The sequence below is a fragment of the Hermetia illucens genome, chromosome 1, assembly GCF_905115235.1.
Source record: "Hermetia illucens chromosome 1, iHerIll2.2.curated.20191125, whole genome shotgun sequence".
Taxonomy (NCBI): Eukaryota; Metazoa; Arthropoda; class Insecta; order Diptera; family Stratiomyidae; genus Hermetia; species Hermetia illucens.
The window spans coordinates 113844639-113864511 of NC_051849.1; the positions used below are offsets into that span (position 1 = coordinate 113844639).

General features: G+C 40.8%; 1 protein-coding gene and 1 long non-coding RNA gene across 5 annotated transcripts in view; one reads left to right on the forward strand and one right to left on the reverse strand.

Moving 5' to 3' along the window:
• LOC119646912 (homeobox protein orthopedia) overlaps positions 1-18362 on the forward strand; it is a 108257-nt gene extending 89895 nt beyond the window's left edge. For 3 of the 4 annotated variants that reach the window (XM_038047585.1, XM_038047583.1, XM_038047584.1), the window contains 4 exons: positions 4584-4782; positions 4955-5080; positions 15043-15206; positions 15281-18362. In XM_038047585.1, coding sequence (XP_037903513.1) covers positions 4584-4782; positions 4955-5080; positions 15043-15206; positions 15281-15502 — 711 coding nt within the window. In that variant the 3' untranslated portion in view covers positions 15503-18362. The remainder of the gene's footprint in view (positions 1-4583; positions 4783-4954; positions 5081-15042; positions 15207-15280) is intronic. The other variant, XM_038047586.1, reaches the window with a different exon arrangement.
• On the reverse strand, positions 8663-9292 carry LOC119646913. Its single transcript, XR_005248785.1, has 3 exons — positions 9176-9292; positions 8983-9081; positions 8663-8926 (listed from the first exon to the last, which is right to left on the reverse strand). It is a non-coding gene; the product is annotated as an uncharacterized LOC119646913 (long non-coding RNA).
• Positions 18363-19873: the final 1511 nt, after the last annotated feature.

Below are 19873 nucleotides of genomic sequence, written 5' to 3' on the forward strand. Positions count from 1 at the left end.
AACAGCATCCTAAATACCGGAGATCCTATTTCAGTGTTAACAAATTTATAGTATTATCCATTTTGATAATTTATAGAAATGCTTAGAAATATACTGCCAGCAGATAAACTACTATTATCAACTTCAATTACGCAGATATCGATATAAAGGGTATTTTGAGGTCTACATATCCTACAGGCTTATATTTCTAAACTTGCCTCGCAAACGCAGAGTGCATAGCCTTTCGTTTATATTTTCAAAGCCGATAACAGCAGGTCTCATTTCTTAGCTGACTAAGAAACCTATTCCACATGGTTTACTGGATGGTCGCTATAATATATGGTGTAGTGGCTCCTCTCCAGGAAACCGGTCCCTTTCCATCACATCTCTTACAACGCTGTTACATCATACCTTATATTGGGACAGGGTGTCGGCTAGCTGCTCAGCATCATTCGGTCTGTACAGGGAGCGCACGTTCCGTGAGAAAATGCGCAAATCATTTATCCGTTGTCGTTGCCGGGTTCGTCGTTTTAAAATCCATCTTATCCGAGGCTCCTTCCGTGGCTTCGTAACATCGGTTTTCCATGTAGCATTGTCAACCCTACCCAACCCACAATCTGGAGGACCAGTTGGTACATTTTGTCCCATTTTCAAGCGCGGGAGACTCGCCTTCATCTTTCTTCATCTACAGTTTTTCATAAAGAAAGAACTCGCAGCAATCATCGCGTGGAGGTGGAGATAGGGTTTGGTAGTAGAGCTGTTGTTATTAGTTCAGCAGGAATTTCCCAGAAATATAAGCCTCATTAACGTACACGTCCCTACAGAGGAGACTGCAGAGTCGGAGAAGGAGACCTTCTACGAGGCAGTTGAGCGGATCCTCGAAGCCTGTCCGAAGTATGATATTAAAATCATACTTGGAGATTTCAACAGTCAAGTAGGGAGGGAGCGCGTATTCAGGCGATACGTTGGCTCCCATAGCTTACACGAAAAAACAAATGATAACGGACTGCGGATTATTCAGTTAGCAGTATCGCACGAAATGATTGTTGGAAGTACCTGGTTCGTGCGCAAAGCGATCCACAAACATACACGCGCCTCTCTAGATGGAAGCACTTTCAACCGAATTGGCCACGTGCTGATCGAAAGGCGCCACCTCTCAGTCTTGACGAATGTCAGAAAATATAGGGGAGCCAATATAGACTCGGACCACTGTCTCGTTGGCATAGTGCTCCGAGTTCGTATTACGATACCACCTACAATCCCTTCTGACAATCAGGTAAGAGTGAATACCGAAGCCATTCACAACACAACCCTCCGCGACACATATAAGAGGGAAATGGATGCCGCAATAACCGCAGTCAACAGAGATCCGGGAGATGAAACATCAACAAATGATCTTCGCAACCACTTGAAGAATGTTATCACTGATACGGCCACAAACATACTTGGCCCTAGCCGCAAAGGGAGTCGGAACGGCTGGTTTGACGATGAATGTAAGCTAGCAACGGAACGGAAGAATGCCGCATACCGAGTAATGTTGCATTTTCAAAGAACGCGACCACGCGCAGAGACTTATCACGAACTCCGTCGAACGGAGAAGCGACTTCACAGACGGAAAAAGGAAACCTAGGAAAACCAATAAGTCTGTGAACTGGAAAAGCACAGCGATTAACGGCACCTCGCAAATTTTTCCAACAAATCAGCAGGATGAAGCCTTGTTCACCGCGATGCTCATCCTGCCGAGACAAAGAGGGAAATCTGAATTCCAACATGGATGGCCACTATAATATATGGTGTAGCGACTCTTCTCCAGGAAACCGGTTCCGGTCCAATGCATCTCCTGTAACGCTTTTACATCATGCCTATATTGGGATAGGGTATCAGATAACTGCTCAGCAGCTTCATCTCTGTACAGGGAGCGCACGTTCCATGAGAAAATGCGCAAATCGTTATTCCGTTGTCGTTGCCGGGTTCGTCGTTATGTAATCCGTCCAGTCCGAGGCTCCTGTTGTTGCTTCGTAACAGGTTGTTTTCTGTGTAGGGTTGTCAGCCCTACCCAACCCCCAACTTGAAGGACCAGTTGGTACAATTTGTCCCTTTTCTAAGCGCGGGAGACTCGCCTTCATCATTCTCCGTCTGCAGCTTTTTGTTAGGAAGTAGCTCCCAGCGATCCCCACATGGAGGTGGAGATAGGGTTTGGTAGTAGAGCTGTTGGTGTTGGTTCAGCATGCGTTCCCCAGGTTTTATGCTCCATCGTAGGTACCAATCCACGTTTGGCCTTGCGAGCGAAGCGACTTCACCCACGCAAAAAGGAGATTTGAGAGAACCAACAGGTTTGTGAACTCGAAAAGTACAGGGAGCAAGCGCACCAGGCGCGCAAGTTTTACCAACAAATCAGCAGGAGATGCCTTATACACTTCGATGCTCATCCTGCCGAGACAAACAGTGAAATCTATGTTCCGACAGAATGGGCATATTGGAGCGGTGGGTTAAGTATCTTGATGAACTGCTCAACAACCAAAATATCGATGAGTTGGAGGTCTCGCCAACTGAAGAGGATGGACTGCTACTGGCACCATCAAGCATGGCAGAAGCAGGCCATCTATCGTCTTAAAAATCATAAGTCGCCGGGAGCAGATGCAATTACAGCCGAATTGGTTAAATATGGTGGTGATTATTTACAAGTGGTTCAACAACTTGTGCTCAAGGTATGGGACAGCGAATCAATGCCTGACGACTGGCAAAGAGGCATTATCTGTCTCATACATAAAAAGGGAGATATCACACAGTGCAGCAATTATATAGATATCACGTTGCTAAGTGCCATCTATAAGATATTATCCGCTATCTTGCTAGGCCGGATAGCCCCATACACCCAGAACATCATTGGCCCATACCGAAGAGGCTTCCCTCTAGGCAAATCAGCAACAGATCAGATTTTCTCTCTGCGGCAAGCCATGGAAAACTGTTGGAATATAGACATCAGTTGCACCATCTCTTCATCGACTTTCAAGTCGCCTATGATTGCATAGCCAGAGTAAAACTGTACACGGCTATGAGAGAATTCAGAATCCCAACGAAATTGATAAGACTGCGAGGCCAGATAAAAGCAGGAGGATCACTCTCAAGACCATTCGACATCAGCAACGGTCTGCGACAAGGGGATGCCCTATCATGCGTCCTCTATAACCTGGCGCTTGAGAAAGTCATCCGTGATGCCGAGATGCCGTGAGGTACGATCCTCTTTAACTTCACCCAACTACTGGCCTATACTACGATATTGACATCATGGGAAGAATGACCCGAGATGTGCAAACTGCTTTCATCCAGATCGAGCAGCAGGAGGCGCGAGTTCTTGGGTTGCACATCAATGAAGGCAAGACAAAATTATATGGTGGCAACGTCAGCACCGGAAACCAACCAACCAACAACATCAAACCGCACTGGTCAAACACAAACATGAACAAGAATAAAGACAGGAGACTACAACGTTGAGACCGTTGATAATTTCTTCTATCTAGGGTCGAAAATCACAACCGATAACAGCTACGATGATGAAATCCGCGTACGGTTGTTGACAGCCAACAGAGCCTATTTCAGACTACAAAAACTGTTCCGGTCAAGACGTCTCACTATAGGGTCAAAGCTTTTACTGTACAAGACATTGATCTTGCCAGTCCTCATGTATTCCTCGCAGACTCGTTCATAGCAAGAAGAATTGCGAACTCTTGGCCGCGTTCGAGAGAAGAATCCTCCGAAGAATTTTTGGCCCCCTACATGAGGATGGACGATTCCGTAACCTACATAACGATGAAACCTATGAGCGATACCGAGACTGTCAGATTGTGGATAAAATCCGGCTCAATAGGTTACGGTGGGTGGGTCACTTAATCCGTATGGATGAAGATGATCCCACCCGAAAAGTCTATAAGGGCAATCTATCTATCTAATATCTATGGTAGAAAAAGAAGACGAGGCAGACCCTGCCTGCGATCGAGCGATGGCGAGGTCGAGACGCGAGGCAGCTTATAGGGATCCCGAATTGGTGAACCTCGGCGCAAAGCCGGGATGTCTGGAGTTCTTTATTAAGGCAGGCCTAGACTGGATACCGGTTGTTGCGCCGTTGATGATGATGATGATATCCTATAGGGGTAGTTTTAATTTTTTTTTCACATTTTTGGCCTCGTGAAGTAAGTGATCACTTTCTAGCCCCCACCCTCCGTTTTACAAAAAAACTTGAGAAATGTTTAAATTTTGCACTAGGTAAAACAGATAAGAGTTTCCACTGATCAAACAGCTCGCACTGAGTGTTTGATTTTGAGCAATAACACTACAAGTAGAGAAGATACCACCAACTCTGTAGAAAATATGTGCACGTTCTGCATATGACGCCACTGTAAGGTAAATTGAAAGAAACTTTAAACCCGCGTTGTTTCATAGTTTCTCAAAAGAAATGGATGGAAACTTGGCTCTTATATGAAATATAGTAGATGTAATATAAGGACTAAGCCGAGCTTAAACTCAACAATTTTTGTTTTTAAACTGTCTAACAAGGAACCTACAGTTAACCCTTCCCTCTAATTCTTAAAACTTGATCTTTGCAGGTCTGGTTTCAGAATCGTCGTGCCAAATGGAAGAAACGCAAGAAGACAACCAATGTTTTTCGAACTCCCGGTGCTCTGCTTCCATCACACGGTCTACCACCGTTTGGAACTAACATAACTAATATCACAATGGGCGAGAGCTTATGTGGGTCCTCTATGTTCGGAGGCGATCGGTGGGGTGTGAACCCAATGACTGCAGGTAAAGTTTTTATAGTAGCAACTATATGTAGAAAAATATGATTGAGTAATTTTCGTAGTACATAGAATATGTGATGCTACTTTGCTCTTAGCTATGATATATAACTTTGTTGTGAAAATTGCATGGTTAACATCTACTAACGTTTTATCTTCGTCTGTACTACTTATTGAAGGTTTTGGCCAACTTAACCAATCGTCTACACTCTCATCTACGTTAAATAGTGGTCTTAATTCGAGTATTAACATTAGTTCTGCTATGGGTGCTGGCAGTTACCAACATTATGGATTGAATGCTTTGGGTGAGATTTCAACTAATTAATTAAGTAAATTCATTTCTCCAGAGATTTTTTTAATACATTGTAAAACTTTTAGTGCTGACCACTTACAATAAACATTTAACATAATAATCCAATTTACATATTCCTTTTCAATGAGAAAATGTATAATGGAATATATATTGCGCATATCAATGTCTACGCGGATTCATTCAGCTTTCAGATACGCATTACAAAGTTTTCTTATCAAACAACTCAGTTTCGTCGATTATTTCATGCAACCTATATTATATTATTGAAATTCTTGTGCATTTTCTTCAAAAGTATTCACACTCTTCTATTTTTGATAATGAACGAATTCTTAATTTGACATGATATGACGAAAAACCGATTGTTCGACCTTAGTTAAACAGCTCAAAATTTCACATTTATAAAATCCGGCAAAAGTAGAATTCTAACAGAGTAAAACATAAGACTAAGTTGACTAATTAGAGAATTTGAATAGTTCTGATGAATTCTGCAACCTTCAAATAACGCTCTAAAACCATATGAAAAGTAAACGTCATCAACGTCGCGCTTTTAATTTTCCTTAGACTTCCCGAGAAGTTTATGTTCCTCTTCAACTGTCCTGCACGATGTAGTTCTAGAACGACCTACTCATTGACTTTGCAGAAAAAGTGGGTTGCATTCCATGGCATATCCAAGAACGCACTTACAGCCTTGGCCATAAATAATAGTCTTTTTCTTTTTTAGAGTTAAAAATGAAATTCTTTTAGTGATTTAATAAATTGCGTTGTATAATTCATATAATATTAATATTTTGTTGGTCATCATTTACGTTATACTCCTTTAGTAGGTTCCGAAATTGCTAAGCGCATGTGGCGTTCCATTCGTGGATTAAAACGTTGGATGTAATGCTATGTGTGTGTGTGTGTGTGTATGATGGGGGAGAAGCTAAACAATGCTATGCTTACTTTGTGGTTTAAGCTGCCGCAAAAATTTTCGATAGGGTTCACATCTGGGACTGGGCCGGCCAATCTAACAACACAATGCTATTCTTTCTAGACCAGCTGATTTGTAATAGGGTGAGTTAACTTGCTGGAATTTAATACCATTCAAGTCGGTGTCACTGAAAATGTGCGTTAATGGAGACATCAAGCCATTTATATGCTTGCCACTGTTTATCCGACCTTCACAAAAGACCATCTCCTACATGCCACTACATTTTAACACCATAAAATTGATTCCTCCGTACATAACAGTGACCGCCTCACAATCCAGATAATATTCTTCAGCAAGACGACGTCTCAGGAAGGTCATAATCGACGTTTTTTATGCCTGCGAAAAAACAAAAAAATATTGTATAAACGCTCGTATGCAAACTTACTCGCAAGTTCAATTCATCGAATTTCCCGATGTTGACGTCATCAAGCCCATTCCAAGCGATTCTTTTTTGTCCTCCTCCAAAAGCCACGGTTTCTTTCCGGCTATATAACCATTGAGATCCACTTTCGCAAGTCTCTTTCTTGCAGTACGAACAATAATCCTTTCTATTTTTTTTCCGCCGATCCTTAGCAAGCTCAGACAATTTCTTTAAGATCCTTAACAGATTCACGAAAGTTTCCCGTTCTGGCATGACTCAGTTTTCTACCGCTTTTGATCTATTAGCGTAGCAGCCTGTCCCATTCAACCTTAGCAGACTCAACCGCTCGCCGTGAACACTTCACTAACTTTAACATTTGAACGTGAGACTTCATTTCTCTCTAAAAAATTGTTTTTTATTCATTTTGCTGTTGAAAGCTCACTCATTTTACTATTTTCGGAAACACAACAAGCGAACTTAACCAAAGAAACAACAAAAAGCTATGCGCTTGCACTAACTAATAGCAAATACAAACTGATAACACATCATTAAGAAAAAACTCAAAACATGTGTTTGGTAGCTTCACTTTTTCAGATGTTGCACTAATCAATATATAAAGTTTCATGTTGTCGTATTTTACATGTAACGGTATCGGCCTAGGTTGTATCCAAAGCGTTTGTAAGAGTAATTTGTACTGTTCAATGTATCAACAGTTTCTAGGGGTGCCTAATACTTTTGGCCATGGCTGTCTAATCCGCTCCATATATAAATGCCATATTCGCCTTCTAATCAACACACACACAGATATGTGCGTTATACGCACTATGGGGTAGTTGCTCACTCATTCATTACGAGTACGGCAAAATTTCATGATATGATGAAAAAAATACAGTAAAATATTATTATCAACTTTACTAAAAGAGATATCTGCATCGAAGGTACAGTGGCAGCCTGGTGATTTTTTTCATATCTTTCTTCCGAGAATGGGGGTCCGTGAAAGAAATGATCACTTTTCATCCCCCGCACTTCTCCGCTTTTGCGTCAATCGTCAGAACTGAAGATAGCTTTGGAAAGTGCTAAAATCTTCATTTGATACACCACGTATATTCGGCGAAAAAAAATTGTACACTACCCTTAAGATCAACGTAGTATTACTCAGTGCATGCTTGGTGATTCACAATTACCACCTTTCCACTAAATTTCGTATCAATGGGAGTAACCGTTTCCGAGAAAAAAAATAGTAGTGAGAAAGGAAATTCATGTTTCTGAAAACTTCTGCTTGCTTGACCAATGTTATAGCACACCTCTTTCACCTCCACCAGCAGCTCTTACATTCATTGATCTTATTTTCGTTTCCGTACTCTACCATGTCTTATGGGACGTGGCCGACAATCGATTTATGATAGAGATGAAGCCCTTTTAATGTCTTCCTGCGTTCACCTATGTACTCTGGTGGATTTTATTAGGTAAACTTCGTCCATGAGGCAAGACAGTTTCCTCAGTCTCCGCAAATCGCTAGCATCTATCCACAAACTAATAATATGATTAGACATGAGAGGAAAGTAGCACTAATCGGAATTAAACCGGTTTACTTCGCTTAAACTCAGCCAATAGTGGAATCCCCATTCCTGCTGAAGTTATTGTCAAGGTACTTTTCAACCAGTCAGTACATAGTGTCACTTCCCTGCTACCTTCATTTCGACCAAATTGAAAATAGTGCGCTCTAAGCCAAGATGTCACCAGACAGAACTATTCTGTTTGCATCTGGATGTATACTGTAGCACTTAGATCCACCGCCTTCAGTGCTTAGTACATGGATCTTTTTTAGCCTCCATGTCTGCTTCATGTCTACCGCCTAGGGGCCGTAGTTCCGATTTTTCGGTGACAATATTGTAGTTCCATAGCAGTTTAACCCGGAGTGTACTTATCGGGTCGGTATAATAATTTCCCACTCAGTTGTACTTCAACGCAAGGTTTGATGAGAATCTCGCAGTACTTGCACGCGTTGGATAGTCCGCTTTACAATTACATAACCTACAACTGAAGTTGATAATTGAAGTAACTATGAAGACTACGCTTTCTGTAATTTTTTGTAGCGAACTACGTACCCTGAATTGAAATAGGCAGCGCTTCTGTTTCGTAAAACCGTGCGCAATTAGTTAAGCATTTGTTGGAGGCTTCCATATCAATGTCTAGCAAAAGAAAATCTTTGATGTGTTCTCCATGATATCGATTCTCTGGACTAAAGTGCCTTCAAAATTCATTAAATGACTCATATTTCATATTGTTTGACTTGGTATTTGTATTTGCTTTTAGGAAAGAGATGGATCAACAAATTCAATGCCAAACAAAATCGCAGCGAGCTTAGAAGCTGCCTTCGTTGATTCCATGTCTGATTACTATCTCTGTTGGTGTTTATTAGGATACAAATAGAGTCGTGGGAACATGAAAATCTTAGCCTAACTCCTAGATCAACCGAACTACGATTTCCCCCATTGAAATGATACCTGCAACAAATATGTACTATTACTTGTGGAATTGATAGAACATTAAATTCACTCACAGTTTTCTGCAATGCAAATATGTATCATTGTACCGATACGGTATGCCAAAGTACAACTAATAACTGGGATAGTGGTCTTTGCAAATAAATGTCTGATTCCTGGGGCAAACAGCAAAGAGTAAATTGACGAAGTTTTTTTTGAAATTAAATGTCAGTTCTGCTGTCCCGTTAAATAATGAAATTCAGAAAGTACCTCAAAGGAGTAACTACATTTCCTGAATAACCCAATTTGGGAGCTTATTCATGCAGAAATCTTCATTGGGTTTCTCTTATTGAATTGTGAACTTATAATTACTTTAGACATCAAAACTTAACTTCAACTGAGCCCCAAAGGTGGAAAATTACATACCAGCTTATGTTTGCATTCATCTGGATAGCTCCTTCGTTCGCGGGACAAAATAAATAGACTTATTTACCTATAAGCAACGGAAAAAATGTGGCTCATGTCAATTTTTTCTTACTTGAAAAATAACAATCAAACACGGCATTTTTTCTTTTGTTAGGAAATTCGTGAAAAGGTGCAGTCATTTTTTCGAACATTCAAAAATCATAAGCTCACGATTTTTTCCATTTTTGTTTATATTTCAAATTAGACATGTTGCTGCCATGCCATAGTACACGAAAACGCTTAATGCATCTTCTAGAGTATATTTTTTTTAAATTAATGGTTCAGAATCTGGTTTTAACTTGATGTTTTCTTGTTAATTAATTGTTCGGGCAACTACTGTTTCAAGGTCAGAAAACAAATACATATGTGATGCGGATACAAATCCATATTCATGGTTGCTTTTATTGCGCTAGCACATAGCAATACATTATCTAATAGAAAACCGCACGTTAATCACCCTAAAGGCTAAGTTCGTAAGCACAAACACTACACATAACGGCAGACTGTTTTTTCCTGCCAATCACCGGAATAGATTGTTTCTAGGGAAGAGACAACACTAACGAAAAATTTCATTCATGATTAATTCCTTACACTGGTAGCAGCATCTTCCATTATGTCCATTATGTTAAATTAAAAAGCAGCTTATAACAATAATACACATCTAAACTAAGTTCACAATCAAATGTTTTGTTTTACTATCAAAGAAAGATACGTTTCTAACAAAAAACATTACAAAAATAGCTAATTATTGCAATATATATGCATAGGTAGGTACTTTAAAAAGGCATTATTTGATTGATCGTTTGAATAAACCAAAGCATAAGATACAAGATCGTACTGTAGACATCCATACATACAATATTTTATATTTGCTGAATGTATAATACAGAATACACTCGGTAACACTATGCACTACAGTATATCGCATCAACAGGGCACCTAATCAACTTACCACCTGATGTTTGAATCGAATCGCATCTTGCACATATCACTGAATTGGATGTGTATCGTACTTAAAGTGTCCTTGAGTTTGTGTGATATATTCGTACAGTCCTGATTTTTTTCGCTTCTCTTATGATGAGTCCCATCCTTCACATTAATGGACTGAGTGGCACGGTTTGAGTTGGCTCACTCATGAGTTAGACATCTCTAACTAATGTCAACCATGTTTGATTTTTCAACCAATCCAATCCTTTTGCCATTAGTACTTTTTCAAGCCAAGTAATTATCCAAACCGATAATTTGTGGTCGGATTAAATAATGGCTACATGAACAATGGCATTAATTATATGAATGGCTGGCATAAATTCTGTGTGGGGCACAGTGTATTAGCTAAACCTAGGCGCCATTGCCGCCGTTTCCTGGCAATGTGCTTCAGGTCTCACCACGATTTTCCGAAAAGCTCGCACTCTTCTTTCACTGCCCTCATTTCGAATGCAATCATGATGCGCTATGCGACTGGTCCAACGCAAGATTTTCGCCTTCAATACCTTGAGGTGCCCTTCATTGTATTTTCTGGTCGGCCAACACTCAGGAACATAGAAAGCGGACGACACTGCGATAAATTTTGGATTTGAGGCGTTCGCTGATACACGTGATCACAAAAAGCGCCAGTTGTGTAACGCTACTTCATCTAAGTTGTGTTGATGCGTAAAATAATTTCATAACGCAGTTCGCCATTGATTGACCTGCGATATCTAAATCGCTCAGTTTTGGGCAGGTCACTGCTACTACCGGTGAATGTCCCTATTTCATTAGTATCGGTCGACAAAAACTGTGTGTCCATAACAAGAACAAAGAGGAGTGGTGGGAGGGTGCTTCTTTGATGAACATGGACAGAGACACGAAGAGGTTTTAATATACCCGTCAAACTTCGAACTTTACATTTCGGATCATGGTAGAGCAAATTGACACAGCGCCATAGGGCATACCAGACGAGTTTGTGTGACACACGATCAAACACCTTCTCTAGATCTAGAAATTCAATGTAAAGAAAGCGATGCTTCTCACGGTAAATCTCCATGACTAACCGCTCAGCATGTAATTCCGCAGTTCTTGAAAAACCCTCGCTTAATTTACAGTTATATGAACGATATCGTGAATACGGTTGTCAAAAATGCGTTCAAAAATCATCATTGTATTGGAGAGTAACCGGATCGGACGACAATGTGAACATTCTGCTGGACTACCTTTCTTTCTCCATATTGGAACGGTGGTGCTTTCTTGTCGTCAGATGATGTTCTAACCTGCTCAATAACCAGATTGAAGAACTCGCTCGACTTCAACGTTGGCTCTCAGATTTTCGCTATTCAGAACTCACATGCGAGAACTGGCGTCTCGTTTTTTTCCCTGATTTTATTCGTTTGATTGCTTCCTCGACAGGTGAAATTGGTATCTGCTTGGAATATCATCGGCATCTATCCGTCGTGACTCATTGATCAGTAAGGAAAGTGCTGTTGTCGTTAACGTAACCGAAGTATACGATATCCTGTGTTGGCTTTTGACAAGTCGATACAGATGTTCATTACCATCCCGAATGTCCAGTTTAACGTAAAGATCTTTGTAATGGACTGCTCAGGTAACAGCGATTGCTGTCTTTTGTCATTTAGTTATCGTCATTCCCTATTATCCATAGACAGAATATGGTCATGTGGGGTTTCAAAAGAAAGGGCTCGATTAGTACTTTCGAAGCTGATATTTCTGATATAGAGTGAAACATGGGTGAGCGAGGATTCAGAATATGTGCCCAGGGAAAGTGTAACAAGTCTCGTTCTCAGAACCTATTCAACCGAAAAATCTGAAAAAAAAAATATCACAATGGTGCGTCTATACAAAATCTAGGCCTCAAAGTATACCCCATCCCGATATCTGCTCAATTAACGTTAAAAATAGTATATATTTTATAAATTTACCCGAAATTCCCTTAAGTTTGTCCTAAGGGTAAAAAATTTATTACCATATAAGTAATAATATAATACACAATGAAATGGAATGGAAAGTTTGAAGGAGATGCAAATATTATTAACAAAGTTATAGAAGTTGAAAATTGTATATTTCACGTGAAATTATCGCAATCTAAGATCTAAGATTCAAGTGCACCACAATATGAACGAGGCATATCAAGGATTATTTTGAATTCTTATCTGTCCACGAGCGGAAAAACGTGTAAAAATAGTTTCTCACACAAGATGAACACACAACTCTTATATCTGAAACGTCCGATGCGTATTCCGACGTGTTTTATTTAAAAATTAACCAAATACGAAATAAATTTACCTAGACAAAAATGCCTATCATTAGTTGCTCCATCAAAATTATGAAATGCCACGCCTGTGCATGCCGATAATGTCTGGCATGATGTTACTGACAAAACACCTGTTTAGCAATAGTAACTTTATTTTGCTGAAATTTCAATTTAAAGCCACAGCCGCACATTCCACAAGGAATTGCATTCCTTGGTAGGAGGACTAAATCGCTTGAGAAATGTAGTAAAAAGTATAAATTCATTTCGAGGAAGCATTAGTTTACTTTGAAATTAGTAGTTTGGGCTCTTTCAAGAAGGTAATGGACCAACCAACTCTAGTGCAATGAAAAGAAGAAAGCGGGGTGTGAAGAACAGACTGGTCATTTCACTCAACGATCTAGCGCATTGCTCTTGCACCCACTAGAAGCGTCCATTCAAGTTCTCAGCTCCTTATGTTATTCGTTAAGCCTCCTAAATTTCCGCGGTTAGTCAGGCTTCACGGTGTGTGGTGTGAATGTGACCGATGACTTAGCAATATGGCATTAAATGAAAGCTTCGAAGTTTTTTGGGAATGCCATTCGAACCTGAGGTTTTACTATCGCCGATCACCACACGGTTGCCATCTATTAGATCTCTTGGATAGCTTGGAATTGCCTATATGCATCCGCTCAATTTTTCTGGGGAGTTGTGGGAGTGAATTAGCGCTGATCCTCTGAAAAATTTCCATAGCTCAAAAGCATGCGCCTCACAACATTGTAATGTTTTCGCTCCACCAATAGTTTGGTTGCTTATTGGGTACCAATCGTCTTCTGGGTATAGTAGTATCACTTGCTTCCATGACATATTAAGTAATCTGGATGACCTTACTTTTCGTGGATAAATTGAACTCGAGTGTCCCCTCAAAAGCATTCGTTGTATATTCACGCAGCTTATTTTTCAGTGAGGGTGTTCATGGCCAAGACGATTTCACTTTTGCTTAGAGGAACGGTGCGTAACTGCAGGGAGTAGAGTTTCACTGGTTATAATACGATTTAGAATCGTGCTGAGGTGCTCCTGCCGTCTCTTCAATTCAAATTGTTATTTTTACTTTTCTTATTTGATTCTTCAAGACAAATACATAAAAGTTTGTTTCTAAAAATCAATATTTGGCAGGTCCACGCTTTGGTTTAATGGCGCTCTAATTTTGTCCGGCAGGCTTTTAGAGAGTGTCCGGATAGATGAGTGGTTAGAGCGCAAAGCTGTCGTACGGAAGGTCGCGGTTCAAATCCCGCTGGCGGCAGTGGGATTTGTATCGTGATTTGACGTCGGATAGCAGTCGACTCAGCTGTGAATGAGTACCTGAGTCAAATCAAGGTAATAATCTCGGGCGAGCGTAATGCTGACCACATTGCCTCCTACACTGTTCTGTAGTGTACCGTTACGGTCTTGAATGAAGTGCTCTAACACACTTCAAGGTCCTGATCCAATATGGATTGTTGTGCCAACGATTATTATTATTATTATGCTTTTAAAGAGTATATCTATGACGTCTTCTATAGCATAATTATTGCTTTTTAACACACTTAGAGTCGGAATCGAAGAGTCGTAAAATTCCGATTGTGTCTCCAGCCATTTTCAAACGGTTCAGGTCGGGCGAATTATTTTCCCCAGGTAATGCCCAAAAAATAAACAAATTCTTCTGCTGAAGAAGACAGTAAATGGCTACCGAAATACGTATTCGGAGAATTATACGAACCTCATTGACTCAAAGGACATTTGTTCGTCGCGCATGATGAGCAAACCAGTTAAGAATCTTGAAAAACAATTTTCGGGTCTCGTGTTACCTTTATTTTACATAGGAATTTCTACTCCGGGCTCGGGGAGAATCTTACCCCATCCTCCCATCTCCTCAGGGCTGACCTTTGTACGGTAAAGAAATGATGCTCAAAAGATCAAAGTAAATGGTGATGGGGTTTTCAGAGAACCAACGCCTTTCTCATTGAATGTTTTTCTCGTTGATTAGAAACTGTTTGTAGGATTGACATTTTCATAAAAGATTCACTCTTCAGGTTTTATAATCTTCAGAAAGCTGATACGGAACTGAAACTAAACACTCTCATTTGCGATGCAAGTGCCATTATATTGTTGATTAAGTAAATTCGATATTAGGCAACAGTTCCTACTACCTACTTAGATTCACCAAAAATTTCTTAAGCTTTTGCTATTAGTTTAACCTGATTGGCGAAATATAGTCCTTCCTACTATAGCAAGCCCAGTCTTTGTAGAAGAATTATCAAGAAAATTTTCACCAATTACTGACTTCCTTATACTTTCTTGTAACTCTTGTAATTCCATTACTATAGTTGAAACAAATATCAAAACGTTCTTAAATGAAATGTGGGCTAATAACCTCAGCATAGTATTATAATGTCATTCCTTTATTCTGCAGGGGATACCATGATGTACCAGCATTCAGTGAGTGGTGTCGGCTGCACAGGTAGTTCACCAACGACCACTACACCCCCAAACATAAATTCATGCTCGTCAGTGACGCCGCCAATTTCCAATAACCAACAGAATCCTAGTCAGAATGACGTCAATTCTGAACAAATGGTAAGGATCTTCGATATCCCATTAGCCGAGTATTCAAACCTTACCAAATCTCCTTTCCATTCTGAACATTTTAGAACTCGCAACAGCCACAGCAGCAGCAAGGACAACATCAAGAGCAAAATAACCACCACGCGACGAATTGCCAGGCGCTGCAGTCGGGTCATGACGGAGAGGATGATGTCTGGCGGGGACATAGTATAGCAGCGCTTCGGCGGCGAGCCTCCGAACTGAATGCGTCCTCAATCCCTTCCTACTTGCACGCGCACAGCTACGAACATCACAACTCCGTATATTGAGAGTTATCCGAGTGCCAGGAAACTTTCCATCGTGGTTATATATGCTAGGATCTTTAATTTACGTTTTCGAAATTCAAAACGCCCAGTGTCTACTCGATCATAAGAAGCATCCTTTTATTCAGGATATTCATGGAGGTCGGTATGGAAACAGCATTACTCCGACAGAAACAAAAAATAAACCAAGCACTTGATGGGGATTTTCGATTATGTTAGCAAATATGAACAACTCACTCCATCCTTTTGGAATTTCCAGAGGAAGCGGGCATCGAAACTGGTTTTTAGTACATATATGTAGCTGTTCTGGATTCTACCTGCTAACAATCGTTTATCAAGTGTTTTGTAAAATACGATATGTTTAGTTTCAGTGAAGATATTTGAATAACCGTAGAAAGCCAGCCAGAAGGACTGACCTTAATTATGGAAAAGTTTAATGCCCATTTCAAAGCCAGCATAGATTGGTTAGCAAATCTCAAAGTAATTACACCACGGTGGGAAAATCTGCAAACAGCACTGAACAATTTCTTTTTCAAATCCCACGATATTCACGTAATGGGAGGAACAACATGAGATGTATAAACTGCCGTCATCCAGGTCTTTAACTGCTCTTTAATAAAGATAAGACCAAGTATTTGGTGAGAACGTCAACGCTATAAACAAAAACAACCGCAGTATCCAATACCACTAGTCAACTGAAAGCAAACGTTCAAAATTTCTCCTATTTATGTTAGGTTCGAAAACCACCACCTATTGTTGCCAGCCAATAGAGCCTATTTCAGCGTACGAAAACGCTTCCAGTCGGAACGTCTCGCCATAGGGTCAAAGCTCCTACTGTGCAAAACTAGCTATTGCTTCTTCCCATGTATTCATCAGAGTTTCTGAATCTTAGCAAGCAAAATTTGGAACTCTTAACTGCATTCAAGAGGAGGATGCTACGATCTACGGTCCCATACAGGAAAATGGACGATTCCGTAGCTTATATAACAAAGTAGATCCCTAGTTTGTTGTATAAGCTACGGAATCATGACCGTTGTCAGGGGCAGGTCACTTAATTCATATGATCAAATTCAAATGGTGCAATATAGTAGGCCAGGGCGCCAGTTAATAGGGATACTGAATTAGTGTCCCTCCGCACAAAACCGGGATGTTTGGAGTTCTTTATTAAGCCAGACCTAGAACGGACACCGGTTGTTGCGCCGTTGATGATGATGATGAATTTCAAAAGCGCTTTCTGTGAAGAATTTACATCCTAAAATCGTCCCGAGATAGTGCAAATGATTTCAGAGATATCAATTTCACAGCAATGTATACGAAATAAATAACTTTTTTTTGGAAACTTTAAAGTATAAATTTGCATTCTGGGTGTCTTCCAACTAGAAATTACCTGAATTAATCCAAACATTTTATGCATTTATTGCTACTCCTCAAAGCCAGTATACATGTTTCTGAGGTGGAGAATGAATATCACATAAATAACCACAATTATGTTATCTCTTGTGATTTACACTAGTTTCAATTTGCTTCAATATAAATTGTAGAAGTTTAAACTTTTCATCTACATATATAAGCAATTGCCATAGATAATTTTCTTAAAGAAAATGTCTGTATTAATGGTCTCCAAACAAATGACAAATAAAGCTACATACAATTCAAAATTATCGTAATTTCAACCTGCAATACGGTGTTTTCGGCGGTTGCCAACATCCAGAAATCATTAAGGACTACCATAAGTTAAGGAGAAGTTATGCGCCACCATTCCAACCGGTATGAAAGAGCGATATTCATAAATTTTAATAGTGGTCAGCCTTTGACACATGATTAAATTGTAAATAGTCAAATTTTATACTATCTGAAAACTGACTCCCGAAAAATGGAGTCCTATATTTTGAAAGAAACAACTCTGACAATCGTTGTGAGTTGAGTTCAGTGCAATCAAACGTATCTTCGCAATCCCTATCAGTTCTCTATTTATTTTGTTAACTTAGCGCAGAAATAGGATAAAGCCACGACACGGAGTAACTTCCCAATGAAAAATATTTAACAATAAAAAGACTAAAATAAGTATACGAACGTTTTTAAAAAACAGAAAAATTCAATGTGTTATAATCAGCATTTACCAGATGATTCTCCGCTAGGAACATTAAAATATATTGTACTTACACATTCCAAGGTAACAAACACATAATAGCGCCACAGACATACTTTAGTAAAAACAATATATGATCCTTGTAAGCAAATTCAACTTACTATTCTATAAGACGTAATAAAACAACTAAGCAAACCATTTGGAAAATTTGAAAGCTGAATAAGTAAAATTAGTAAATGATTCCCCAATTATAGTATATTACAATCGTAGTTATATTCGTAAGTTTAATTATAATTGTACAGATCCCAGATTTAGTGATGAAGTAAAGAATGTATAATGTGAAATGTAAAGCCATTCTGTATACGATATATATAAAATAAACAATACCATTGTAATTCTGTGCGCTTTCTTTCCCCTACTGCAAATGCCGCAACTGGCGCTTTTAGAGGGTCGGGAGTCCGATAGACAACAATTCCTGGATGGGCTGTCTGCATGTAGGTCCAATGACTGTGCGTTGTCGAAAGCAGCTAGACAGATTAATAGGCCAATCTTCAGAGAATATCCGTGAATGCATTTACGCACACAGTGTTGGACTCTCGGTTCGGTACGTCGTCGGACTACCAACTAAACACCTCCCCATCGTCAGAGAGCTAGTCTGGAACCGTTTGTCACATTACTTCGGGCTAGTCCCCGAACTCTCCCTCCTTGCGGCGCCTTCAAATTAGGAAATTCCTTTCACCAACCGGAGGGGAGAGGAGGAAGGGAACTGTCAGTTCAAGGAACTCCTTACCATTCGGCTCCTCCACCGGTCGAGTTCTATCTTCTTAGCAACGAGAAGGGCCCGAACGTAATGGGCAACACGGCTCCACCTGTCAGCAGTCCTCAGCATCTCTTCTACAGTGTTGTCTGGAGAGATCCCCTCTGACGAACCCCATCCCACCTGTGGTGGGCGTTGTCCACAACTCCATTGCAGACAGTGCGGTACGCAGACGCCACCCGTAAAGCTCCCCGTCTCTGTACTTGCGCGAGGCGTTTACGATATACCTCCTTGTTAAGAGCGCCAGCCCATACCCCTGCGCCGTAGAGCAGGACAGACTGCGTTGAACTCATCAGGAGACGTCGCCTACTAGACGTAGGACCCCCAATGTTTGCCATTAGCCTACTTAACGCCGAAACTCCAGCCGCAGCCTTGTTCGCTGCTGCTTTGATTTGCTCAGAAAAGCTCATCTTTGAGTCAAGAGTCAACCCGAGGTACTTTACCGCTGATTTTGACTCGATTATCGACTCGCCGAACGATATGGGACGCAGGGTCGGAATTCTCTTTTTAGGCAGGATGACTACTTCGATTTTTTCCAGTGCAAGCTTGAAACCATGAGTACTCATCCATCCGCTTACCCGTCGCATCAATATGCCGAGTCTGCTTTGCGCCTGTTCGACAGTGCGTCCAGCAACAAGCGCTGCGACATCATCTACATAGCCGACCAGGCGCGACTCTTCTGGCATGTCGAGTTTAAGCAGACTGTCATAGGTAGCGTTCCAGAGGTCCGTAGGTAGCGTTCCAGAGATCCGGCCCTAGGATATATCCCTGTGCTATCCCCGACGTGACCTTCATCCACTTTTGACCCTCTAGTGTTTCATAGAAGCAGGGAGCGGTTCCGCAGATAGTCCCTAAAAATCCGTAAGAGATAGTTCGGCACATTGAAAGTATTGTCTAGTGTGCCTAGAATGTCTTTCCATCTTACGGAATTAAAGGCATTTCTGACGTCAAGTGTTACGAGGAGCACCACTCGTCGATTTCGGCGGCTATGTGCCTCTGCTCGTCGAACGGCGTCCACGACTTGCATGACAGCATCAATTGTCGATCTCCCTGCTCTAAAACCAAACTGCTGGTGAGATAAATCTCCGGCAGCGCGTATCGCTTCAGCGAGTCTACTTCTGATGAGCTTTTCCAGCACTGTCCCAGCAGTGTGAAGCATACATAGTGGGCGGTATGAAGACGGCAATTCGGGGTCGCCTTTCTCTTTATGGATCAGCGCAAGCCTCGCAACCTTCCAACGAGCAGGGCAAATGCTCTCTTTCAGGGAAGCGTTGAATGTGCCGAGCAGTAGGTCTGGTCGGTGTTGGAATACCAGTTTGTATACCTCTGCTGGAATACCATTGGGTCCTGGCGTCTTCTTGTTTTTCATAGAGAGGACTGCCTGTTCCAACTCTTTTATAGAGAAAAGTGGACAGTCCTCTGTGCTCTCCGCGCCGACGTCATCATCCCATACGGGGTGCGTAGGGAAGAG